General features: G+C 45.1%; 1 protein-coding gene across 3 annotated transcripts in view; it reads right to left on the reverse strand.

Annotated features, from left to right (window-relative positions):
• Window positions 1–22,830, reverse strand: part of GNAO1 (G protein subunit alpha o1) — a 309,727-nt gene extending 286,897 nt beyond the window's left edge. For all 3 annotated transcript variants that reach the window (XM_039502945.1, XM_039502944.1, XM_039502947.1), the window contains exons 1-2: window positions 22,222–22,830; window positions 21,949–21,991 (exon numbers count right to left, since the gene is read on the reverse strand). In XM_039502945.1, coding sequence (XP_039358879.1) covers window positions 21,949–21,991; window positions 22,222–22,339 — 161 coding nt within the window. In that variant the 5' untranslated portion in view covers window positions 22,340–22,830. The remainder of the gene's footprint in view (window positions 1–21,948; window positions 21,992–22,221) is intronic.
• Between the last annotated feature and the right edge of the window lie 4,898 nt (window positions 22,831–27,728).

The raw sequence follows: 27,728 nt of genomic DNA on the forward strand, positions 1-27,728 counted from the left end.
CAGTTTCCAGATATACTTGCTGGCTCTTCTGTAGTGTTCTTTTCATTTACTGTATAACGAAGAAGAAGAAGAAGGATGCCTGCCTTTAAAATAACTGTGTCCTTGTATGGCATTCTGGGGTGCAATCCAGACCGGTGAGGGGCTGCGTCACTTGCCTTGCTTTGATCCCAAGTATCAGGCAGGTTAAGTGAGTGCATGTAGAGTCAGTGCTTTGCTGCTGTAACTCCCAGCCTGGGCCACTCACAAACAGGCAAACAGCACGGCGGTCACGCCCTGAGCGTCTGTGTATAGCTGCAGTCTGCCAACCCATTCCAGTCAGACTCTGGCTTCCACCAGCCTTGGTCACCACTCACAGGGTGACCCCAGCACACTCCCAAATTTCCCCCCAAAATGTGTATTCTGCACGGTCCAGCCCTCTCCTGGACAGTTCAGATATTTTACGTCCACTGCCCCTCTAAGGGGATCAATATCCAATAGTTTGCTACTTTAAATGGAGTTACCCACACGATTCAATTTAAACAAAGCATTGGATTAGTTTTGATTAAAGAATAAAACAAGTGCATTTAACTACAAAGAGAGAGGTTAAGTGAATACAAGTATCAGGCATTAAAGTCAGAAACGGCTACAGGAGAACTAAAGATAAAATGCTTCCTAGTATTAAAACTTAAACTCAACTTGGTTCAAGGTGAAATCCCTTCCCACATGTTCCCAGTAATACCACTGACCAAATTCTCTGGCCCAGATCTGTTCCCAAACACCAAAGGCTGGTTTCTTTTGTGGTCTTGGGTGAAAGAGAAAGAGATGGACAGGAGGAGATACCTTGGGGTGTTTTTGCCCCTCACTTTATAGTCCAGCCCTCCTTTTGAAATGCAATTTCATGTGGGTTACCCCTAGATAAAGTTCATTCCTGTTGTGAGGTTGGAGTCATGGAGGCTCATGGCGAAAGAGGTTTCATGCTGCTGTGGGCTAAGATACAGATCTGTTTGTTCCTACCCCGCTTCCTTACCAAAGAGTGGCCACTGATGACACCCGGCTAAAGGCGTCAGCTTATCCTTTGAGCAACTGTTTGCCCAGACTTGTCTGGTAAACAATTTCAGACCTAATTTCAGCATATATTTATGCCTTTACATATACTGTTGCTACACGCATTTCATCATGATATTATTGACCAGTGAGTTATTAGTTTTCAATGACACCTCACCAGGCAAAGATTATTACAGTAGTGTGTAGGGGGTGATTACAGGAGTGCATTCCATCATGCGTAATATTGGCATAACAGTAGCCACTGCAGTCAACGGACAATGATCCTGCCAAGTGGTAGCAGTATTAACGGTTTGAAATCCTCTGTCAGGTGACCTCTGTCAGCCTCTTACCGGTGCTCCTGAGTGTCATACTGGAAACTAGCAGCTTCAAGGCAGCCATGCCAGTGTCCCCTCACCTCAGTGTCCCTTTTGAGTCCCCAGGAACTTCATGGACGTATGTACTCAAAGCCAACATAATTTATTAACCAAACGTAGCGCAAAAGTCCCAAAACATAGTCCATTTCACCTCAGTGTAAGCCGTCCTTAAAATCACACATCCTCCTGGCTGCTTACATAATACATACCACTTTTTGGTGTCCTGCACCACGCCCAGACTCTGTCAGTCCCCCTCTGTCCCTCTACCAGGACAGCTCCTCCCAGCCCTCTGGTCCTTCTGGACTCCTTGGGCATACCACAAAGCCCAAGGTGTCCCCTCAGGCACTTCTCAATCCACTCATTTGGAGTATGGGATGCCTGAGGCCACTGTGAGCCGTCCTCCCCCGGTAGACTCGGAGCGGGAGCCTCTCATGGTTCCTCTGGGGCCCAGTTCTCCTGCAAGGAGACACCAGCAGGAAAGCCCCTCTGCTGCACCCCCTTTTTTCCAGTCTTCTCTGTCCCTTGGCTCTGGGTCAGAGCCATCAGGCATCTCCCTCTACTGCTGCTGCTCCTCCTGCCTTCAGCCCTCTGGCTCAGGGATGCCCATCAGCAAACCCCTTGCTGCTCCCTCTCTCAGGAGCCACCTTCTATCTGGCAGCTCTTATCTCCCGCTCTGTCGCCAGCCTAAGGGCTTGACGACACTGAAAACGCTACAGAGGCCTACGTATGCTGAAGGGAGAGGTTCTCCCATTGGCATAGGCAATCCACCCCCCCGAGAGGCAGTAGCGAGGTCAATGGAAGAATTCGTCCTTCAACTTAGCGCTGTTTACATGGGGACTTAGGTCAGCTTAACAATGCCACTCAGGAGTGTGGATTTTTTCCAACATAGACAAACCAACCTAATTCTCTAGTGTAGACCAGGCCTACCTCAGTCTGCTCTGACCCCAGTTGACGGTGGGCAGGATTGAACCTGGAATCTCTAGAGAGCTTAGTGCATGAGCCTCTACCACAGGAGCTGAAAGCCCCCTAGCTGTTAGCTAAGGCTGTAGAGCAGACTCATTTAACTCTCTCTAAGTCAGGGGTGAGCAAACTTTTTGGCCCGAGGGCCACATCGAGGTTACAAAACTGTATGGGGGGCCGGCTAGGGAAGTCTGTGCCTCCCCAAACAGTCTGCCCCTCACCCCCCATCCGTAGTGATTTCTACAGTTATAGCCTCAAAATTTCAAACATCGTAGATGCCAGAAGTTAGGTACCTACATCTCGAGTTACTTAAGTAAGTGGCCTGACTTTCCTAAGTGCATCTACAATGTCCATCAAAGGCCAATTTGAAAGTTTTGGCTACAATTTGTATAGTAAAGACTTTAAAGCACTTGGGAGCCAATTGGATAAAGCAGACTCAATAAATGATAAAGTTTGTGTGCAGAGCGGAGGGAAATTGGGAGACAGAGACGCCTCCGAAGCCCAGGCCATCTACTGCCTGTGATGGGACGGACGCGATCACTCTAGCGTAAAGTGAAATTCAGCTGTGCATTAAAAATATAAATGTCATCGAAATAGCCTAGCCAAAATGGATTTGACCTCCACTAGCAGAAGAGCTGGTCTAATTAAAAGAAATAACAACAACGACAAATACTTCCAAGGCACTTTCTTCTCCAGTGCACTATGGGTCACAGCAAACTTGTTTACTCAACACTGGAATTTGTTGCCAGTGGAAGAATTTGCATTTCTTTTACAGCAGGTAAGATGAGGCACTGGGGCCCAGATTTTTAAAGGTATTTAGGTGCCTCAAGATACAGATAGGCATCTAGTGGGATCTTCAAAAGCACCTACCTCCCCATTAGACGCTTTTCACAATCGGTAAGAATCTAGCACTGGGGAAAGTGCTAACTCCAGGGAAAAGAAATGGGCTACTTCAAAGTTATGAGTTTGGCTCCAACTTGGGTCCATAGCGGCCAAAAGTCATCACCGTGTAAAGACTGTTTGGTGGCCACCGTCACAATTGGCATCTATTCTGGCAGAGACACGAAAGGACTGAATGGACACGGAGACTCCAATCCTTAGCCAGAGCCTGCCCAGGTCAAGCTGAGATATACTAAGTGGGCTGATTTGGGGGAAGCCGCACGGTCTGTACCTCTCTTTCTTTCATTCTTCAGAAATACTAGTCTGGTACCTTTCACCCACTAAATGAATCTCATCTAAATAATCAGATGACTGGCACACTGTATCGACTCACAGCTTCCCTTAAATGTAACGTTAAAGGGCCCCGTTCTACCCCCTTCACTTCACAAGTAGTCCTGTGCTTTTCAGTGCATGGGTTTGTGCAGCAGGGCTATGTCTCCATTACTGCCTATGTCGGTAAAACTTGCATTGCTCAGGGGTGTGAATATTCCACCCCCCATAGTGACATACATTACACCAACATAAGCACACGTGGGCACAACGCTGTCAGTGGGAGAGCTCCTGCTCATGTAGCTTATGCCGCTTGCAGAGGTGGGGGTTTTATGCCAACGGAAGAGCTCTCTCCTGTCGGCAAAGAGCGTCTTCACCGGACACGCTGCACCGGTGTAGCGCTGTACGTACAGACATAGCCCAAGATACTATTCCTTGTGAATAAGGCTGGTAGAATCTAGCCCAAAACAATTCCAGGTAATCTAGTTTCTTCATGTTATCTAAAAATATCTCCTTTAAAGGGAGTACTGTCAATGTAAAAACCTGATGGAAAATATTGTACCTGCTATTGTTATAAGTAACAACTAAAATGACTAACTTCCAAAGATTATAGTGTCAGGGCCTGATTCTCAGTTGTGCTAAGACTTTATACTAACAATCCTGGCAATGTAAATCTGTCTTTAAGTGGATTCACTTTAAGACACCTTTAATGGCTGGGGCACATGACTTGTTCTGATTTTAATTCACTAAGATCTATCTGAAACACACAGACTGGATATTTGTATAAAGGCTGGCTGTGCAATATGAGACCAGCATGGGGCAATAATAATATAAGATTATATACAGATATGAACTTCACCAAAAATTAGGAGTAGTTAGACTCACGGTTTTGGTTCAAGCCCATCCATGATGATGCACATATGGGTCAGTATTGTTTACAGGAACTGCACTGTTGTGTGGGGTTTGGCATTTGAATACCGAGTGAAAGGAACAAACGTGAGCCCTGATTTTGCGAGGAGTTACACAGGAACCTAACTTTCCACGCTATAAGTAGTTGTGCTGACTTCAACCAGACTAATTGTATGGCTTGGTTTTCAGAGGCGCTCGGCATCTCTTACTCTCATTGAAACAAATGGCAGCTGCAGCGTCTCAGCCCCTCTGAAAATCAGTCCAATAGTACAGAAAGTTAAGCACTGCACAGGTCTTTGCAGTATCAGGCCGTCGTTTTTGGTGAACGTGGGCGATTATCTGGGGAAGAGCGGAAGTAACAGAGTGCACTAGAGGGCATCAGGCTGGATCTGTGCTATGTGGATAACCTTCTTAAGGGTTGAGTTCAAACCTAGTTTTAACTGCCATGTGAACAAGCCCTTCCTTTAAGATAGTTTTAAGAGGCAGCTAAGGGGGCACACCTAAGACAAAGCCTTTCCAGGAACTAGCACCACATGAGAGAGGGTTCCATTGGGTATTGTGACCAGGTGGGGGAGGTGGCGTTGAGGGAAACGAGGACACACAGAAACTGGGGACAGACAAGAACAGAGAAAGAGGCAGAGGCAACAAGCAAGAAACCCAAGCAGTAGCCGGTGAGCACAGTGTGACCTTGGGAAAAGCAAGAAAGAAACTTTGGGGTCTGTTGGCTAACGGGGTTTGGAGCTGTAACTACTCCTTTTGGCCGTGGTTCCTCCTGTGTTCAGAGGAGCGGAACTTTGTGATGAATCATAAATAAAGAAGGCTGCAACAAAGAAGATACCAAACTCCATCCATTTCTACTTTCACCTGGAAAATCCTCTGTGCCCCAAAATTTGACCAGCTGCTCAGGTCAAAAAGGATCAGCAGATCACTTAAGACGTATGTGCTGCAGCTGCCACGTGTAACTGAGGAGACAGCCATCAGCAACGCTGCGTCTCTCAGCCAGTCTCTTGATTCATCATATTCCAAAATGTGAAATGCCCCAAAAGCCTTCAATTGGGTTGGACTTCCTCTCCCTTCCAGGTGGGCAGGTCTGGAGCACAACTATTTGAAAAAGAAGGGTTTAACTAAAATTTCGTCCTCATTCTGCATCTGTGTTTGTCCATGTGAAAGAACCAACATAGCAAACAGAATCTGGCCACAGAATCTGTATGACTATTTGTGAAAAACTGAATCTTAGAGTCATATGAGGAAGGATTCCTGCTCGCACACTTATCGAATCAGAAAAGAGTAAAATGTGGCATCATTTATTTGACCAATCACAGCCAAGTAACCTAGCACAAGGGCTGAATATTCATAATCATTTCACAGGTAAAAAAAAAATACTACAAATGCTCATTATAAAAATGTGATTTAATAATAAATTCAGGGAAATCAGAACCTGCATGGAGTTATTCCCAAACAGAAGAAGATGCTACATTGTAGATTATTTACTCAGCTGTATGGGGGGGTTACTTGGATTGCCCTGCCTAGCATCTGTTGCTCACTGGCAAGAAAAAAAATGACAAGGAAGGGTGTTTATTAAAAAAGCAAACATGTTACAAGTCCTGGCAGAAAATTTTCCATTTGTAGTGGTTCTTCCACTTAATTTCTAAAAACATTTTAGGTTTGCCCTAAATTATTTTTTCCTCTCGTCTTCATGTTCCTTTCCTTTGAATTAAGCTGTGGCCAAGCAGGTGTAACATTGTATGTAACATTAGCGAAGATGTAAAAAAATCAGTTTCCCACAAGGGATGCAACCTCTGGAGCAGATTGGGCATGTTACTCAACAGTGACACTTCTGGCCACTGAAGTAAACACATCTCTGAAGTTGAACTGTCAGCCAGCAGGATGGTCGCCAAGATGGGTGGATCTCAATGAAAAGGTGGCTCTCTGCTCTTTAAGGTGACAAATGTTAATTGCCTTAGTGGCTCTCTGCTCTTTAAGATGTCATTAAATGTTGCAAGAGGAATGCAGACCCCTTGACCTTAGATCTTGGCAGGAAAAAGTGCTCCCCAGTTCCCCCTTGGAGTTGCTTTATGAGGCTTTAGTGCACACAGGGAGGAGGGGTTTAAGAATTCAAGGCTCATCAGCTCCAACATCTAAAATTCCATTTAAATACATTTTGAATGGAAACATTTAGAAGAATCCGGCTGCCTGGGCATGCAGCAGCCACCTTGAAATTAACAAGTTGCTACAAGCACTTTGCTTTTTGCTGAGCTGTAAATCAGGAGAATATCAATTTATCTGTAGTTAAATTGAGGAAAACAAGGGCATGCTACTAGAAGCCTTCTGCTTTATTAAGTAAATGTTTTCTCGTTCAAGTGGAAAAATTTGTCAAGTCTGGCCAAGTAATCAATCACAAAAGCTATTTAATGAAAAGCATGATGACATTGTGGAATATATGTATGTAACTTTCTTTTCTTTTTCTGGCTTTTTGCACTTATACAACTCATGTACGCTAAAGGCTCCACAATGTCTTTGATGAGCATATCTGTATTAATATTCATGTCTATTAATATCCATTATTAATAGGCTTTACAGGCACACAAGATAAGAAGTGACCCCCAAAATATGGAGAGGAGTATATCGTTGAGAGTTACTCCTATCAAGGTAAGAAAATGTTAATTGCCTTAGTGGCAAAAGGCCAGATTAACTTTTACACCATTTTACACCACTCTGACAGTGTTATGGGAGTAAATTACATTTAGACCCGCCTTCAAGGTGCCTAGAAGAATGTAAAGAATTCGTAATTTAAATGAAAATCTGGCCCAATATCTTTTGCATGAAATACTCAGTCCTGCATCATTGAAGCCAATGGGAGTCTAGTTGTTGATTTCAATGGGAGAAGGATCAAGGTCTTAGGGCCAGCTCATGCCCTCACTTGTAAAGTCAAGGAATGGCCAAAGCTAAGCAGAAAACTCCATGGTGATAAGTAACAGTCAACATGGACTTGTCCAGACCAAATCTTGTCAGACCACCTTAATATCCTTCTTTGCCAGGCTAACAACCCTTGTGGATGGGGGGAAGCAGTAGATGTGATACTACTTCCAACTTCAGTAAGGCTTTTGATACAGACTCACATGACCTGCTCATAAGCAAACTAGCGAAATACAGCCTAGAGACAAACCTACTATAAGGTAGATGCACAACTGCACAGTTGGAAAACTGTACTCAGAGAGTAGTTATCAATGATTCACAGTCAAGCTGGAAGGGCATATCAAGTGGGGTCCTTCAGGGATCTGTCCTGGGTTTGGTTCTATTCAATAGCTTCATAAATGATTTGGATTATGGCATAGAGAGTACACTTATAAAGTTTGTGTACAATCCCAAGATGGGAGGGGTTGCAAGTGCTTTTGGAGGACAGGATTAAAATTCAAAATGATCTAGACAAACTGGAGAAATGGTCTGACTTAAATAGGATGAAATTCAATAAACAAATGCACAGTACTACACATAGGAAGGAATAATCAGTTGCACAAATACAAAATGGGAAATGACTGCCTAGGAAGGAGTACTGCAGAAAATTATTGGGGTGTGTGTGTGTGTTATAGTGGATCACAAACTATATATGAGTCAAAAATGTTGCAAAAAAAGCAAACATCATTCTGGGATATATTAGTAGGCGCGCTGTAAGCAAGGCACGAGTAATAATTCTTCCACTTTGCTAAACACTGATAAGGCTTCAACTGGAGAACTGTGTCCAGTTCTGGGCATCACACTTCAGGAAAGATGTGGACAAACTGGAGAAAGCCCAAAGGAGAACAACAAAAATGATTAAAGGTCTAAAAGACACGACCTACGGGGAAAGATTGAAAACACTGGGTTTGTTTAGTTTCGAGAAGACTGAGGGGGAACACGATAAAAATCTTCAAGTATGTAAAAGGTCGTTATGAAGCAGAGGGTGGTTAATTTTTCTTATCCGCTGAGGACAGGCCAAGAAGTAATGAGCTTAAATTGCAGCAAGGGAAAATTAGATTAGACATTTGGAAAAACTGCCTAACTGTACGGATACGTGATCTCTGGAACACATTAGCTAGGGAGGTTGGGGAATCTCCGTCACTGGAGGTTTTTAAGAACAGGTTGGGCAAACATCTGTCAGGGATGGTCTAGGTTTACTTCGTCCTACCTCAGTGCAGGAGACTGGACTAGATGCCTTTTGAGGTCCCTTCCAGCCCTACATTTCTATGAGTCTATGGTCTTGAAACCACAGGATGGGATAAGCTACCTGTGCTGGGTCTATGGAGTTTTTTAGATGATGGCCCTTCAGCAGGATGGTACTGAACACATTTTCTATTGAGGTTCTTATTTTGTGCCCATCACTGAATGCTGACAAGGTGGTTCTCACCTCCTTGAACAGGCTCCAAACCATCCTTTTTGTTATCAGCTAAATGTGCTGGCCCCATTGCACCACAGAGACATTTAATAGCTATTGGCTGGTCCAGCTAGCTCATTAACAAAGGTTCCAGTCCTGCGGTTTTTGCTCAGACAGAATTCCTTTTGAAGGCCGATGGGAGTTTTGCCTTAGTAAGGACTTAGAAAAAAATTCTCCCAGACACAAAGGAGCCAAAATACTGCGAACTACCCACTGGCTAGAATAGCAGCCATAGCCCGACTGAAGGGACATCACACACTTTGCTTATGGGCTGGAGGGAAAAGCTATTGTGTTCCCATCAACTCTGTTTGCCTCCTGCACCAAGCCCATTTACTCAGGGGACCAGAGTGTCAGAGTGAGGAAGGATGCAGGATCAGGCCTTAAATAGCCCCACGACTTTTGCTTGTTTGTTTGTAACGTCAACATTTTATTCACATTAAAGCTCTGCTGAGGAGCTAAAAGTAAAAAATTTGGAGTAGATGGAGACTGAGTAATGCAAGTTCTAAAAGCAAATTTGTGCATTTCCTGGCCCTCCCCATCCAGCTTCTGTTAATGTCCCACAAATGTAAAAAAAATACTATGATTGATCTCTTATTGAAAACAGACCCGATATCAAATATCTCCCCAATTCCCATGGCGGCGTTCTAAGTGGCTGTGAATATCCTTCAGTTCTTTCTCAATTAGCTCTAGCGCTCAAGAAGCGAAACATTTCTACTGGTGCCCTAAGAAATATTTCTAAGAGAGTTTTTATTATATTACAGGCAATAACTGAGCCTCAGATTGGAGGGCCCTTTCGCTTAGCGCTAGATGTTTGTCAGTTTCACCGATCAATGCGAGATACTGGCATTCTGCGGCAGTATTTGGCACTTGCGTGTTTTGAGTTGAATACAGACTGCATCCTGTAATCTGGTCTGTAATCCTCTGCCCTCCTCTACCCATGCAGCTTGCATGAATGGTTTTCAAAAGACAATGTGCTTTCATTAACAGTTTTGAGGGATTTTTCATGCTCTCATATCATTTCTTTGCATTATGAAAACGCATAACACAAAACCATTAATCTTTTCTATAAACAAAATGAAGCCAAAAGAAATTTGAAGAAGAGGAAAATGGCACTAGGTCTAAAATGCCAACACTCTTTTCTTTTACTTGATTGCTGTACTTCCTCCTTACATTCACCATCTTCACACATAAAGGAATCAGTATCCTGATCCTGATCCCAACTGCATCCATTACTCTCTGTTACTTGTCAGATACTTCAGAAATGTCCTGGACAGATATTTGCTTTAAAACCACGTTTCAGCGTAAGAATTCTACATTAAAGAGTGAAGGGAAGAGACGTGGCTGAACCCTAGGCAAGAAGAAAGTCCATTCAAAAGACCCTGGTTTTAACAGCATTGTGCTACGGGGCTCAACCCACAGCCATTTGAGGTCAATGGAGAGACTCCCAATTGACTTTGGATTGGCCTTAAATTTAAAAAAAAGAGCAAGAGAGAGATAAATAGATTAGTTACCAGTATTGCCAACCAAAACATTCAAAATCAGGAGTCAGTGCTCCCCAAAATCATGTGATTGGGTAAAAATCATGGGACTTTAAAAAAACATTGGGGTTCATTTTATTTTCCGTCTAGTTTTTGAGCCTTTAAGGTTACACTTGGGTCACAGTTTCAAGCTTTTCTCCACAACCACAAGGGCTAGAAACTTACTTAAAAAAACAAAAACAAACAAAACAAAAAACCCCCGTGATTCTCAAGTAATGACCTGACTCCAAGAGCTGGGGCTTTAAGGAAAACACCAAATCTTGGGAGGCTTGTGATTTTATCATGAAAATTGACAATGCTGTTAAATGTTCTGATGTGTTGACGTTTGGGTGCCTGTCTGAAGGTTTGTTTGAATCAGTTATTCTCATCGTTTTCAGTTCTTTGATAATAGTTAAGGCCAAATCCCACCTACCTTCCTCACACTGAAGTTCAATGAGTAAAACACACAGGATTTGCCCTTAGATCACAAATGATCTGATCAGAATTAACCAAGTATTTTACTTCAGCAAACTTTTTGAGTTTGGGGTGGGTTTTTTTCCATTTTTGATTTGTGTTTGTGTTTAACGTTCATTTTTCTACTACTGATTACTGGCCCAAGAATTGGATGCTTCTGTCCTTTTCCACTTGCAAAATTGTTGTCTTCACTTGTGTTCTGGATGGAGTTGAAATTAAGATTCTCTGCTTCAATTAACACTCTCTGTTTCACAATTTCAACAAGGCCTTATTTTGATAAAACATCCTTTGTTTGTGAACCATCTTTACTCCCTAAAGGTTCTTCAGGAGCTATGTAGCAAGATTTTAGCTGTCTTTTACTCAGGTCTCATTTTGGATCTCAATCCCTGAGTGCATTTCATAGAGCATGTCTACACTAGAAAGGCTACAGTGGCACAGTTGCAGCTGCAGGGCTGGAGCCCTGTAGTGTAGACATTTACTACAGTGACAGAAGGGGTTCTTCTGCCAGTGTAAACCCACCTCTCCAAGAGGCAGGTGCTAGGTCAGCGGAAGAATTTTTCCATTAAGTTAGCTGCGCCTGCACAGGTGGGATTTGGTGAACCTAACTCTGTTGCACAGCCCCAAGTGATGTAGCTATGTTTTAGGCGTAGCCCAGGCCTCAGTTAATTTTTACTTAGTCCTTACTCAGGCCAACTTCCGATACAAATAAGGGCGTGGTCCAGTAGTAATTATCAGGAAAAATTCTACTATATATTTTTTAATGTCAATGTCTTCAAATTAATGAAGCAGCTGTTTTCTTTACCAAGCCGTTTTGGAGTTGTGTGGTCTGTTTTGCTCTTGTTGATGTCTTTGGGGTCTCCCTTTCCTTCTGTTTTACGCACTGCTTTCTGAAACGCTGGCCTCCTTTATGTTCAGCCCCACAGAATTCAATGAGAGCGGAACTTTGCAAAGTCAGGCTATGCAGACAAATTCCCTGGGCTAAAAGTATCACTGAAAGGAAAGGTTTGAAAGATAGGATTTGTGGTTCCTGCCAGGGCCATGATATCTTCTCTCTGAAATCTGACATGGATGAACTGAAAACACAGCGCAAAGGGGGAGGGAGGGCTGATACGAGGAGGGTGAATTATGCAGTATATGTGCCCATACAGCACACCTGATGGTCTGAGGGTCCAGTCTGACAAGGTAGTGAGCCTGCTTACCTCCAGTGGGAGCTGAGGGAGTTCAGCACCTTGCAGGACCAGCCTCTAAGGCTCTAGGACTCAATTCTCCTCCTTATATCAGTTTCACATGGGTGTAACTCCACTGGCTTCAACAGAGTTACTCCTGGTTCGCAGCACTGTACGTTAGAGAAGAATCAAGAGGAACCTGCTAATATTCTCTTAGGACTAGAGCGTAACTTTACAAACTGCCCTGAGTAAGGTAGTTCTGCCCCAGAAGTGGGCGAGTGAATTGACTGAGCGTCACAATTCACTGCCTCGTTCCCTCACCTTGCTCCAGGTGAGATGTAATCTGTAATTGTCCTGGGCTAGCAGCAAGTCATTTCTCCCTCTGTGCCGGCACAGCTCTGCTGGGCAGTGTATTGAGATGTGGAGTCAAGGCTCTGCTCCTGTCCCACCCAGGCCCACCTCCACAGATGTAGGGAACAAGTAACAGCCTCACAGTGTTTACTTCTCTGACCCCCACCAGCAACCTGGAGCCAAGCCAAGCCACCTCCCTCACTCTCCTGCGTAAGCACCCTGGATAGGTAACAATCGTGGTCTGATTATCATCTCGCACTGGTATAAAGCAGCATAACTGAGAGGACAGTCAGGCCCTAGAGTTTCTGTTCAGCTGTGTGTTCAAAGAGCAGGAAAACGGCTGAATCTTTTTAGCACATGTAATGATTCAGTCTAGGTTTTTCCCTTCCCTGACAACCTGCTGGTTAATCACGCCAAAAAAAAAATCACAAAATATTCTCTAGCTTTTCAGAACTCATCAAGGGAACGACTTGCAAAGGTCTAGTTAGTTTTCTGGAACATTTTCTACACGGCTAGATGTTTCATGTCAGCCTATGACTCACTGCAAAGGGTGCCACTCTAGATTTCAAAGAGAGAGAAAGCTGTTGTTCACAACTGCCTCTGCAAGATATAAGAGGGACGAGGTAGGTGAGGTGATAGCTTTTATTGGACCAATTTCTGTTGGTGAGTGGCAAGTTTTCGAGCTACACAGAGCTCTGCTGCAAGATGCAGGTTTTCGTATTTCGAGAGCCGTGAACAAGAAACAAATTAAAATCCATTAGCCAAAAAAAAAATAGAAAAGAAAGAAAGAAATCATTCTTCGGCTTATCTGACGTTATTTTTAAAAGTATTCTAATGTATCACCCGCACAGTCGACATATCTGTAAGTGTGAAGAAATGAAAACAAAAAACCAGGGTCCAATGCTGCAAAATTTACTACCAAGTGCAATGTTTCCTACTAAGAGTAGTCCCACAAAGTTACTACTGGTGGTACTGTGCACAAATGTTTGCTGGATCAGGTCTAAAGCTACAAAGCAAACTAAGGCAAGGCAGAGTGGAATACGAAGGCAGTCCCTAGTTCCAGTATAGCAAATGGAGCAGCACTCTGAGACTCTTCAGAACAAAGGTGGCAATACTTTTCCCTGTAGCTTATTCAAATTCACTTCAAAACCCACCCAGGATTAGATCATTACAGCCCTTACTTGACTATACAGAAGGGTCAGAAGCAGCAAGGCCCTTTCGAATACGCCTGCCCAGTTTGTCACTCTGGCTGCAGTGGAGAGAGAAAAGGCGAAGTGTCTGCTGGCAAATGCGCAGGGAGTGGGAGCACCCCTGGCTCCACCCTCATCACTCATTGACCAGAGTACCAGGCTGGATGCTCAAGAGCAAGTCAGCAGCTCCATGACCAAGTGTGAAGTAACTTAATTGCTCCCCAGGGCAAGTAGGGGTAAGGGGAGGAGGTGGAATAACGACTCCCTACATCACAAATTGTTCCTAGGGAGATGCAGCTATATTCCAGCACGTGCACAGGGCAGATTGTAAATTTACAGTCGAGCCAGCTCTCTGGTTGCACATGCCACCCCTCTGAACCAATGTATTCAGGGAGAAAAGTTTGTGCTACACATTCAGGTACCGACGACTGTGTGAAACCACCACACTTTGGGCCATTTGTCTCTTGAAAGGAGCAAGGGATCGAGCAGCTGTCTGTTTGCACTGTTTGCTTCCAGTGTCACTCATCATGATATTGCTTAGGCTGACTGGAAACACAGTGGGTGGGGACTGCTTATCGCGTTCAAGAACTTTTACAGGAACTCCGCACTTAACGTCCTCTCGCGTAACGTTGTTTCGATCGTACGTCCCTGCTCAGTTACAGAACATGCTCCATTTAAAGTTGTGTAATGCTTCGCTATAACGTTGCTTGGCTGCCTGCTTTGTCCACAGCTGGCAGCTCCCGCATCAGCTCTCCTACACCCCCCTTTCCCCCACAGTGCCTCCCAACGGCCAGCAGACCCTGCCGATCAGTGCCTTCCCCCTCCTCCCCGGCCTCCTGCCTGCGGCAATCAGCTGGCGTGCGGTGTTCTGGATGGAGCGGGGAGGAATGAGGACTCAGAGCGCAGGCTCCCCGTCCCTCCCGAATGCCGCAAACCAGCTGATTCCTCCGTCCCCATCCCCTCTGAACATCGCAAGCCAGCTGATTGCTGTGGGCAGGAGGGAGGGGAAAGAGGGGGGAGGAGCGAGGATGCGGAGTAAAGGGGGGGGAAGAAGAGGCGGGTTAAGGGTGGGGACTCGGGAGAAGGAGGGGAGTGGGTGGGCTAAGGGTTGAGCCCCCCGCCCCTGGGGCTTGCAGAGTAGGAGAAGCTGCCGCTGCTGCTGCGCAACCTGCTTCTCCCAGCCTACAGCACCTTCCGCCTCCTTGCCTGCGTCATCTCCAGTGCCAGTGGGCTGTGCCTGTGTGGGGTAAGGCAGGGGCACCTCCCAACTATTGTACTGTAGGGCCAAAAAAAAATTCCCCTGGAACCTGACCCTCCCACCCCCATTTACATTCACTCTTATGGGGAAATTGGATTCGCTTAACATCGTTTCAGAGATTCATAGACTTTAAGGTCAGAAGGGACCATTATGATCATCTAGTCTGACCTCCTGCACAATGCAGGCCACAGAATCTCACCCACCCACTCTTGTAACAACCCCCTGACCTATGTCTGAGTCACTGAAGTCCTCAAATTGTGGTTTGAAGACCTCAAGCTGCAGAGAATCCTCCAGCAAGTCACCCATGCCCCATGCTGCAGAGGAAGGCAAAAAACCTCCAGGGCCTCTGCCAATCTGCCCAGGAGGAAAATTCCTTCCCGACCCCAAATATGGGGATCAGTTAAACCCTGAGCATGTGGGCAAGACTCACCAGCCAGCACCCAGGAAAGAATTCTCTGTAGTAACTCAGATCCCACCCCATCTTATATCCCATCACAGACCACTGGGCATACTTACCTGCTGATAATCAAAGATCAATTGCCAAATTAATTGACAAAATTAGGCTATCCCATCATACCATCACCTCCATAAACTTATCAAGCTTAGTCTTAAAGCCAGATATGTCTTTTGCCCCCACTACTCCCCTTGGAAGGTTGTTCCAGAACTTCACTCCTCTAATGGTTAGAAACCTTCATCTAATTTCAAGTCTAAACTTCCTAGTGTCCAGTTTATATCTATTTGTTCTTGTGTCCACATTGGTACTAAGTTTAAATAATTCTTCTCCCTCCCTAATATTTATCCCTCTGATATATTTATAAAGAGCAATCATATCCCCCTCAACCTTCTTTTGGTTAGGCTAAACAAGCCAAGCTCTTTGAGTCTCCTTTCATAAGACAGGTTTTCCATTCCTTGGATCATCCTAGTAGCCCGTCTCTGAACCTGTTCCAGTTTGAATTAATCAAAGTCGCATTTTTCAGGAACAGAACTACGTTAAGTGAGGAGTTACTGTATTAGAGTATAAGTAATTCACTTACACAAAGAGCAAGGAGAGTTTATGACTATTTTTGGCATTTGAGAAAACTTCGAACCACTATACCATATTATTCTGATGATTGGGAAGAGTATTTAACTAGATAATAAATGAGAATGATAAAACTACAGTATAATCATAATAATTTGTATTTATTCTATAGCACTTCCAAAATGCTTTACAAAAACTAACCAATTAAACCTCAGAAAACCTCTGTCAAGTAGGTAGTGGAATCCTCACTTAACAGTTGGGGAAACCGAGGCACAGTGTGACAGAATTGATAGCTGAGCCCAACACTGAGCCCATATCTTCTGACTCAGCCCTGTATATTAAACATTAGGCAATGCATTCCTAGTAACTTTGCGCAGATCTGCAAAAACCCAATAGCTATGCCAGCATGCTAATTATGGCTCACAACTGAACCAATGTTTAAGAGTGCACTGCATGTGTTCAACTGTGTCCTTGAGCAGTAGGAAAATGAGTGAATCTTTTTAAAATTTGCAATGATTCAGACTAGGGCTTTTTGCATGTCTTACAACCTGCTGGTTAGTCAAGCCAAAAAACCCACTACAGTAAATTCATACAAAATGTTCTCTACGTCTTCAGAACTCATCAAGAGTAGTACTTGCGTCTAGTTAGTTTGGTAGAACACTTTCAATAAGACTAGATGTTTCATGTCAGCATATGACAGCTGAATTCACTGCAAAGAGTTCCACACTAGATTTCAAAAGAGAGGAAGCACTGCAATTCACTATTACTGCTTCAAGATATCGGCTTTAATATTTAAAGTGAAGAGAATAAGAAACAAATGGAGAGCCATTAGCAAAAAAACCATTATTTTGCAGCTTGTCTGACATGCCATTATGCTAATTATGGCTCACAACTGAACAGCCATATTCAGCAAAGCACTTAAGCACATGTTTAAATGTTTTACTGAATAGGGATGTATTAAATACTTTCCTGAACTGGGGTCTCTTTGATGAATGTTCCAAGCCACACCCCATTATCTAAATATCCAATTATGCTAAAAAAAAGTCTAGATTTCACACTGCATTACAGATAGTACAGAAAGAAAAGTTGTATATTATAACTTATTACTACCTCTGCGTTTATTTTCATATTTAAGACACACGATATTGTCACATTTATTTGAATCCTAAATACAAATGGGTGATTCCTTCTCTTGTAAAAGAATTCCTCACTGCATGCTTTATTTTTCATAACCAAACAGATCAGGCATATCCATTCAAAATACTCATTAGTTTATGTTGTAGCAAAGCAGAGTTAAACCCGGGCCTGATTCTGAAAAGAGGGTGCCTTATGCTCACACTAACCTGAATGGGGGTGAAGGCACCTTGACGGACTGGTCCCCTAATTACTATGGCCCTGATCATGCAGTTCGTTGCATGGGTGCAGCAATCTGCCCATATGCAACAATTTGAAGGATTGGATTCTGCAAGAATAATAAGAAAATGTAACGAGTCAGACTACTCTTGAAGAGCCAAATAATTGTTAACTCTACAAATACAGCTACGGGCCTGGGGGTTATAGTGCATTGAAGTTATCTGCATTGTTAGATTGCAATTATAATGATTTCCATGTCTGCATTGCAAATGTTTGAAATATACTCTCTCAAAAAACCTGTGCTCTAAATCCATCAATCACCAAAACATCCTTGTTCACTGAAAGAAAACCATCACACCAAAAGATACATCAAACTCTCTCCAAAGTCTCTATAATTAGGTTTTATAAAGGCATTCTAATCCTAATCCCAATTCTAAATACATCTCTTAAATTGCTGTAATTTCTATCTGCCACATTTTATAGCACTACTTATCATTTCAATGATTAACTAGTCTCAGTGTAATGCTCTCAAGCCTCTATTACCAGCATATGCTATCTAGTCCTTTGTTTTAGCATTCATATTAAAAAATTCTAGGCATATTGTCAAACCATATACCTCGGTGTGTGTAATTCACTAATTGGAAGCACCTAATAATATGTGTAGGGCCCTACCAAATTCATGGCTGTGAAAAATACATCATGGACCGTGAAATCTGGTCTCCCCTGTGAAATCTGGCTATGGTAGGGGGGTTGCTGTATTGACATCCTTACTTCTGTGCTGCTTTCATAGCTGGGTGGCTGGAGAGTGGCAGCTTCTGGCCAGGAACCCAGATCTGAAGGAAGCACCACCACCACCTGCAGCTCAGAACTGAGGGTGGCATATGTGGGGTTGTCACTTTGGGGGGGGGGAGGGGCAGGGCCAGCCTTTATGGGTGGGAGTTCACCCAGGATGCTGTGGTTGGAGGGTGCGTGCTGTGGTAACACCCTCTGCCTCCCTCCACACAGTCAGCCCAATGCTCCTTGAACTCCCGAGCGCTGGGCCTGGAGCTGGGGAGGGGCAGATCTGGGATGCCCCAGTTGGGGGCTTCTAGCACGTGCTTGGCTCCAGCTGCTAGTCCTATCCAGGCTGGGGAGGGATTGGAGTTCTTCCTCTGTACCGCATTCCCCACAGACGGGTCAGATGCACCTCCAGGAACCTCCCTGGCTGCAGGAAGCTCCGTGGCTGCTGGCTGGTAGCCCAGCTCTGAAGGCAGCACCGCGGTATGGTATTGCCACCCTTACTTCTGTGCTGCTGCTGCTGGCAGTAGCGCTGCCTTCAGAGCTGGGCTCCTGGCCAGCAGCTGCCACTCTCTGGCCGCCCAGAACTGAAGACAGTGCCGCCACCAGCAGCAGCGCCGAAGAATGGCAATTCTGCCACCCCCCTACAATAGCCTTGCAACCCCTCTGAGTCAATTTTGGGTCAGGACCCCTACAATTACAACATTGTGAAATTTCAGATTTAAATATCCGAAACTATGAAATTTAAGAACAGGAGTACTTGTGGCACCTTAGAGACTAACAAATTTATCTGAGCATAAGCTTTCGTGGGCCCACTTCATTGGATGCATGCAGTGGAAAATACAGTAGGAAGATATATATATACACAGAGAACATGAAACAATGGTGTTACCATACACACACTAACGAAATTTAAGATTTCTTTAAAATCCTGTGACCGTGAAATTTACCAAAATGGACCATGAATTTGGTAGGGCTCTAAATATGTGACATAAAAGTAATATCAGTCTCCCTCATCATAGTCTAACAAACATGCTGTTTAGCTCTAGTCTTTTAAGGATTCATTAGGTTCTCATCGGGCCTGTGTGATTAAAACAGGCGTTACTTTAGAATATTATATAATGCTGCTTGACCAGGTAAAATGCTAATTTACGTATTATTATTTAATTAACCTCCAAAATATAAATATCAGCAAGTTGTTCATTCTACAGTCATAATTCTCAATGCCAGAGATTTTGAATAGCTCTCTAAATATGCCTCCTGCCGTATTCATAGCAACACTGCTATCTTCACCCTACCCAGGGTACAGAGTTTCCACAGTAAAAGACACCTCCCAGTTCTGACGGCTGACAACGTAAGCAGGTTCATAAAGACAGGTTTCTGTGAATTTTTAACTCAGGTATAGAACTGCAAGCATATCATATATTGCTTTGAGATCTACTGATGAAAAGCACTGTATATCAACTAGGTATTATTATCATTATTACTTAATAAACTGAGAGCAGCTTCAGAGGAGTATATTATCTTTTTCCATCTTGCTTTCAAAATGCAAATACTGCCGCACAGAGCGACTGTACAGTAACTTTATATGCCTACATAGTCACCTAATGTACATTGCCACAAACTCGTCCTACTATTCATCTTCTCTAAGGGTGGTTTGGGTGTGTTTTGGTTGAAGGGAAGTGGTAGATCTGTGGATGTCAGCATGCACACACAAAGTCGTTCCTGTATAGGTCTACTGCGGACAATCTAACAGATCCCACTGACACATTTAACAATGTATTGGTATTTATTTGCAGTAGCCCCTTCCCACTCCAAATTTGCCAATAAACCAAAGGGCAAAACCGTGCGGACTGTTTGCAAAACCGCCTTTCCAAGCAGCGAAAGCTGAGCGTGTGGTCTTTACTGAAACACAAACATATCCATATAAAAAAGCCATTTGAGACACGGAGGGTTGCCAAAGCTTCTGGAGGCAGGGGGAGTTTTCTTCCTAGATCTCCTGCCCCAATACAATCCCTGGGAACTGGAAAATGTCACTACCCCTCTGGAAGAAGCCTTATTTCTCTCGGAGCGCCTGGGAGGCAGGGCCTGGTTTTTCTGGGTGTCAGTGCCCCCACCCCTCTCCTGCGTGGGGCACCTCGGCAGAGAGCGGGGTGGGGCTGGGAAGAGAAGGGCCCGATCCTGTTCCCGTTTGCAGTCAATGGCAAACCCCGGTTGCCTGCAGCGGGAGCCGGTGGATCGGGGCCCTTCGTTCCAAAAGGCATGGAACGCCGAGCGGCCCCGAACCCCTTCGGCCATTTCCGAGCCTGTTCGGCTTCTCCCGACCGCTTCCGAACGCCGCCGAGCCTTGCCGAGCGCCGCCGAGCTCCCCGAGCCAATCGACTTTTCCAGGCTCTGCTGGGCGCTGTCCACCACTTGAACCGCCTGAAATCTCACCGCTCGCCCCGCCGCGCGGGGACCGGCCCGGGGCGGCCGCTGCTCTGCAGGCAAAGCCCCCCCCTCCATGCTCAAACCCTTTCCGAGCTGCAAAGGGGGTCCCCGCCCCCCCCCCGTGCAGGTGGCCAGGAGCCGCTGGCAAATAACCGCCCACCACACCCTGCCTGCACACCCACTTCTGAGCAGCCCCCCGGGGAGCAGGGGACCGGCGGGGCCCTCCCAGCAGCAGCTCCTTTTGCAATGATCCTTGTGCAAAGAAATAAATAATAACCCCCCCTCCCCATCCCGTGTCAAATATTACAGGGCAGGAGAGGGATTCCCAAGGCTGCGATCAGGGGCTGTGCAGTGATGGCGCCACCTCGAACGAGCTGCTCACGTCTGGTCCAGGGTAAAGCTGAGATTTATTTCTTTTTTTAAGGACTTGTGAAAGGAGAAATCCCCTCATCCCCTTTCGCTAGCCGGCCCCACCTCGCCTAGGGGAGGCACTCACTCTCCAGCCACGGTGCCAAAAGAACCATTTTTGGGGGGTCTATTGCACAGCAACTGCCTCATTAGCAAAAGCGTGTGTGTGCATGTGTGTGTGCATGTGTGTGTGTGCGTGTGCAAAGGTGTCACAGCAGAACCCCTGGGCAAGTCCAGCACCACACGGCCACAGCGGTTCGTCACTTGCTCCCAGACAGCCTCGGGAGATTTAAAACACACCCGAGCTCAGGAGAAAAGGTTGATGGAGGGGGAAGGAGGAATCATGTTCCGAAGTGGCCAGAGCTTTTATAAAGGAGCCGGTTTCCTTGTGGCTTAATTATTATTTTCTGTTGTTGTTTTTTTAAATCCCCCTTTAATTTTAATTGGTGAGCAGGAGCCAAATTCATCTCTCATTAATTAAGAGGAAAGGCTGAAATCTCGGGGAAAAGGGGCTTTGAGTGGCAGCAAGCCTTGCTTTAAATCCGCATTACAGGCAGATTTTGTAAAGAAATAAATAACTGCCAGCGGGTCAACCCAGCAGCCCATGTCAGGAGCTCAAACACCGAAGGGAATGTGTACGTTGAGGGGAGGGAGATAAAAACCTGACATTAATCTTAATCGACAGTGGCATGTTTAATGGTGATGCCCTGGTTACATCTGTGCCATTCACATCATCTGGGAAAGCCCCCCGTCCCCCCTCACCTGACACACACCTTGTGAGAAAGAAAAGAGAAACCACACCACCTTCAATTCAGCACCAGCCCCATGAACAGCAGACACCTGATCGTCCATGGTGGGCAAAGGGCTGGATCCCCCTCCATCTTCTTTCCCAACCAGAAATCACGGCTACAGATGTGCCACGCCAATGGGTCCACAAAGCCACAAAATAATAACAATAACGCTCCCATAAATATGGCGGTCGGAGGCATTCTTACAACTAAAGAATCGCCTTCTTGCCAACCTCCCTCCTCCTCCAAAAAAAGCAACAGGGGAATGTCAATTTTTTTGTTAAGGCAAATGATCAACGCTTTTAGGGCACTCGCCCCAAAGGACTTACTTCATCTGCTTCACAATGGTGCTTTTCCCAGATTCTCCAGCCCCTGTGGGGACAGACACAGAAAGGAAAGAGCCGGTGAGTGTGAGACTAGGAGATCAGGGAGATGACATAGGAGGGAGAGCAGCTGGGTTAATGGATTGGAGGGGAGGAGGGGTTGATCTTGGCCAAAGCCAGAGTTTCCCAGGGCAGAATGTGCACAGCCGGGGAAGAAGCCTGACTTCAGCAGAGGGGCCGGGAGGCGGTGGGAGGGTCCGGGGGGGAGCCGCCGCTTACCTAGCAAGAGTAATTTCACGTCTTTGGCGGCGGTGATCCCATCCTCCTTGAGGTTCTTCTCGATCGCTTTGCTCCTCTCCAAGGCGGCTCTCTCCTCTGCGCTCAGTGTACATCCCATGATGGCCCCCCAGAAAAAAACACCTCTCGGCGGGCGCCTCCCCCCTTCTCAGACACTCCGAGGGAAAGGGGGAAAAAATCACCCCCCCGGGGGAAAAAAAAATCTGGGCAACCAAATGCGTCCCCCCCTTTTTTCCTTTCTTGGCTGTCCTCCCCTCCTTTACCTCTCCCTCTAGCAATCAATGCATCCAAGTGGGAGCCGGGCTGCAGGCAGGCACTGGGGCTGGTGCAGAAAAGGCTGAGCTCTTCCCGATGGAGGAGGAAGAGGGCTCGGTGGGGGGGAGGGGAAAGGGTGGATCCTGCTCTGGCGGGAGGGTTTTTGTTGGAAGGCAGGCGGGGAGAGGGGGGGTCGCTAATGGGCGGCGGCGGCGCTGGCTGCGAGCGATCGCATCGTTCGGCGGCTCCTGGCGGAGAGAGCAGCAGAAGGGGAGAGAGCGCGCGCGCGCGGCCGGGCGCGAGGGAGGGAGAGTGCGCCAGGGGTCCGCACTCACGGGCTCGCCTGCCTCGGTGACGTCCGCAGCGCCCGCCCGCGCATGCGCCCGGCGAGGCGCTGCTGCTGGTGCTGCTGCTGCTAGTGTAGCCGTGCGTCTGCATGGGGGGGCTCGCGCGCCTGCTCCAGTCCCACAGGTGCAGCCGAGGCCAGGGTGATGGGCTGCGGTTCTTAAAGGGGCCTCGCCCTAGTGGCCCCTTAGGAGAGGTCCCCTCTCCTGCCCGCGGGCTCTGCAACCTGGAAGAGCTGGAGCACAGCCAGGGCAGCCCAGAGGATTCAGGGGGCCCGGGGCAAAGCAATTTCGGGGGCCCCTTCCATAAAAAAAAGTTTCAATACTATAGAATATTACATTCTGGGGGGGGGCTGCAGGGCCTGGGGCAAATTGCCCCACTTGCCCTTCCCCCCCAGGGCAGCCCTGAGCACAACTGGAGCAGGGTCTAGAGGGAGGGAGGCTGGGCTAGGAGCCTCTGGGTGGACAACTTGCCATTGTCTCCATTTGACCCCCCCTGCCCCCCTAGGAAAGCTCTCCCAGGCCCGATAGGCTACAGGGATGTTTAAAGGCGTGTCGGTCCCTTTCATTCCCCCAGTTCAAACGCTGGTAGCGGACGGGGGTGCTCACTGTGTGACCTTGGGCAGTTTAGAAGTGTAAGTTCTTAGTCTCGTTATGTATGTATTTTGTAGCTAATAGGTCTTTTCTATTGCTAACTTTGATAATTGGGAGAGGAAAGGCTCTAGCCTGGGCTGCAGGAGACCCGGGTATATTCCTACCTTTGTCACCTCCTATGCTAGCCGTGGACAGGTCATTTACGTATTTCCGTGCCTCAGTTTCCCCTCTATAAAATGGAAAGATAGCTTCCTTTCTCCCACCCTTTTGTAAACTCTTTGAGGCAGGGACTGTCTCTTTTTCTATGCATGTACAGTGCCTAGCACTGTTGGTTCCCTGTCTTGGTTCGAGCCTATAGGTGCTGCTGTCATATAAAGCATAATATATGATTCTATGAAATATATATGACTGCAGGGATGAACGCTTTTAGGCCTAGGCAAAATTGTTACTGGGGGTGAATGAAGTGAGAAAAAGTTTCCCTAATCCCACCTCAGGTTTATGCACCAGGGTGTTAATTACGTTGTTTCTTTTTCTTTCTTCATGTGGGTGTGTGCAGTTTTTAGCTGGGGATTTTTTGGGGGGTGAGGGGAGTTGGAAGGGAGAGTAGTTAAACATTGATTGATGTCATTAGATTAATCACCAAAAGGGACTCTGTCAGTGTTTGGGCACAACATTTAGATTTTTTTGTTTTGTTTTGTAAAACCCCAAATATTAATACAAATAGTTCATAATACTTAGAAATAATCAATGCAAACAGTTTGGGGTTTTTTTAACCTGAAAATGAATTTCCACATTGTTTGCCACCCAGGTTTTGCAGCATTATGCTATTGCACTGGAAACAAAAAATGAAATTGACTAGAAACTAAAGTAAAATTGACTAGTTTATTTCCATAATACAGGATACCTAAATAAATAAATAAATAGAGCATTTATGGTGAAAAGTGAATTACATCTTTAACACTCCTTCTGTTTTAATAATCCAGTATGTTAGTCATAACAGATGATTATTTCAATAGAGAATTTTTAACTCGACAGTCCCTTTAACATGTAAAAAGATACACAAGAATGATACTTTTATTTATTTATTTATTAGATTTTATTAGTTCCAATCTTTGCATATAAACTGTCAAATCTTTTTGACCAATGCCACTTAATCTGAAAGATGTAGGTGCCTGACTTTAGATACTCTAGTTTCACAATTTTTGTTAATATTTTTGATATGTTTGGCATCAGTACGATGAGCAGGATTAGTCTCCTCATGGGCTATCCCATGCAAGCTAACCAAAAGAACCCTCCTTGCTGGCTGATTTTTTTTTTCTAATTTGTATTATTATTCTCCACACGCAAAACTGACAGTTGTCTTGGAATTCCAGCCAGCTACATTCTGTATTTCCTGACTAATTTTATCAGTTAGATTCTAAATAAAAATTATGAAACAGAAGAGAACAGAAAGCGTTAGTAGGGTAAATAATGGCATTGTTTAAAACTCCTTCATGGTATTGCAGCCAGGTGATATTTATATTCCATTTTAACCCATAAAGTTGATGGTGGTTGTGATGTCTGAGCATGAATGATATCTAGAGAGATAACACTGATGAATGCAAGCATAGAAGGTTAGTAAGGATAGGTAGAGATAAAATGCACTACACAGGCCAATGAACAAAATGGAGGGTTATTGACAAAGGATGTAAGAAGGAACAAAAGACCATGTTATAAATAGATAAGACACAAGAAGATGGCAAAGGGAGGTCTGCTACCTAACAGTGAGGGAAAGCAAATAACAGCTGTGCAAGGGAAGGCATGAATGCTTACTAGCTACTTTTATTCAGCCTTCTCTAAAAGTGTTAATCATCATATGAGGCTTAGTACAAATATGGGGCCAAATCCTATGAATCGTGCATTAGAAAATCCTCAGCTGCTACCACTGTGCTGCATTGCCCCACCCAGACAAACAAGGCTTGCGGCAGAACAGATCTGGAAAGAGGAGTGGCCAGCCCCACGTGCTCAGGTTGGTAAGTGCAGGCCATAAATCCATAGATGGCTGGCCTTCCACATTCCGGACTGTTTCCTTGCCTCTTCTGGCTTTCTTCTCTACTCTGCTGCATTGATTTAGGTAATTCTTGGGGCCCCTGCTCGCAGCACTAATTTATCATGCTTGAAACACTGAATTTCCTGATTATTTGCAAGAGGAACATGCCATGTACAATGGCTACTCCTCTGGCTCCTCCACCTTTCTGTTGCCCACATCCCTTCCCAGCTATGGGAATCTGATCTTCGTCACAGCTACCATGGAATAAAGAGAGGAACATCTCTCATGGGAAGAACATCTCCACACAACTTCCCTTCTGGCTTCAGAACTGGGTTGTCTATCTCCCCTTCTGACATACTAGGTGGAGGGCAAGAATATAGCCGATAGTTAATGAGGCAAGGGAGAGGTTTTAAGGCAGAGTCAGGAAGAGAAAGATTAAAGAACACCAAATAATGTGAGCAAATTCAGATGAGTATAGGGTGACCAGAGAACAAGTGTGAAAAATTGGGGTAATAGGAGCCTTTGTAAGAAAAAGCCCCAAATATTGGGATTGTCCCTATAAAATCAGGACATCTTGTCACCCTAATGAGTAGGACAAAAATTCATTGTAGAGTCTTAAAGGAACTATCAGAAGTAATGTTTGAACTCATTTCTTAGAATCCATGGATAAGAGATAAGGTCTCAGAGAACTGGAAAAGGTAAATATGTTCAATTATTCTTGCAATTAGGAAAATACGCAGACTTGCAGAATTACAGACCAGTGAACCAAATTCTTCTCCCAGGTGCACACCAGTGTTACTCCAGTGAATGATGTGAATGTAATAAGAATTTAATGTCAGTACCTGATCAGAGCTTGGAAAATTTACCAACCTGAGGATTAAAACTACCAGCCTGAGATCAGTATGAAAAGTGATGAACCCTGAAAACTGTTTGGTTTCTGGGTTTTTGTTTTGGACAAATAGTTGAAAATATAGATGAAGATGAAAAAAAAGTCACTATCATTTTCCATGGAGAAAAAAAAAATTCTCTGACCACCCTACAATGAAGCTTTTGGTCTATAGACTTAAGAAGACAGCACTGTTACCAATTCACACTTTGAAGATTATCTTCCTGAACATAAAGGCTGCACACATTTTTAATGAAAAATTAAATTCTCCAATACGGATGCAGCACCGACAGTTTCCTACTCACCTTAGATGAGTGGATTTTCAACCCCTGTGCTAGAACAATTAATAAAGCAATCAATTTGTACACAGCTGAAGGATAATAAAGTGGTAAATAGTAGACACTGTGGATTCATCTGAAACCTATCATGCCAAACTAACTTAATTTCTCTCTGTGAGAGGATAACAAGCGTAGCTGATATCGGAAATGCAGCGGAGGGTTAGCATTTCAGTTTCAATCTGATATTTGATACAATCCCGCATAGCATTATTGTGGGGAAAGGAGTGAAAGGCAGACTGGATGGAATTACTATAAAACTAATGAATGATTGGCTAGCTAGAATAATAAACATGCTGAAGTCTTCACTCAGAACTGCACTGTGACTTTGGGCTCACACCCTAGCAAGCGGTAGTGCTTGAGCAGCAGCAAAGGTATTGTTTCCCTTCCAATTTGCCTCTTGTTCTGGAAGAAGAGTAAGCTATTTTCATGCATCCATGGGGCAGCTTACTCCTTCCTGTGAATCTGACTGGATACTCTGGCTGGTGAGTTAATTGGACAAGGTCAATACTAAAACTCTTCCACTTTTCCTCTCCACCTGCTCCCTGCCCACTTTCTCACAGAGGGGAATTAGTGGGGGAGTAGCCCTGGCTTTCTCCTTCATGCCCGGAGTTATAATCTGAGCAGAGTAAGCAGGAATGCAAAGGGGGACATACTCTCTCTTACTTCCCTGTGTAGCCACGTAAGGGCGGCGAGACAATCGAAGCCTCAGTTTTCACTCAGTCCTGATGCAAGGCAAATTCCAGTGGGATGTGCATTAGTAATTCCTCTAGGTGGTTGGGCAAAATTTTCAAAAGTTACATCAGTGCCTAAGAGTCAGCCCCTCAGATGTACTTAGTCTCCTAACTCTTGCTGAAATTGAGGGGACTGAGCCCAAATACCTTGCGAGGATCTGGGCCTGAAAAAGTAGGGCACTTAAAAATGATACCCTTCCCCTCTGCGTCTGGAAAGTGCCTAGGCTCTTTTGGATGCTGCCACAATCTAAGTAATAAATAATAATAATAATATTGGGAGGAGGCATCAGTTATGTCCTAGGTCCAATATTA

This window comes from Mauremys reevesii, linkage group 16 (assembly GCF_016161935.1).
Source record: "Mauremys reevesii isolate NIE-2019 linkage group 16, ASM1616193v1, whole genome shotgun sequence".
NCBI classification, from domain to species: Eukaryota; Metazoa; Chordata; order Testudines; family Geoemydidae; genus Mauremys; species Mauremys reevesii.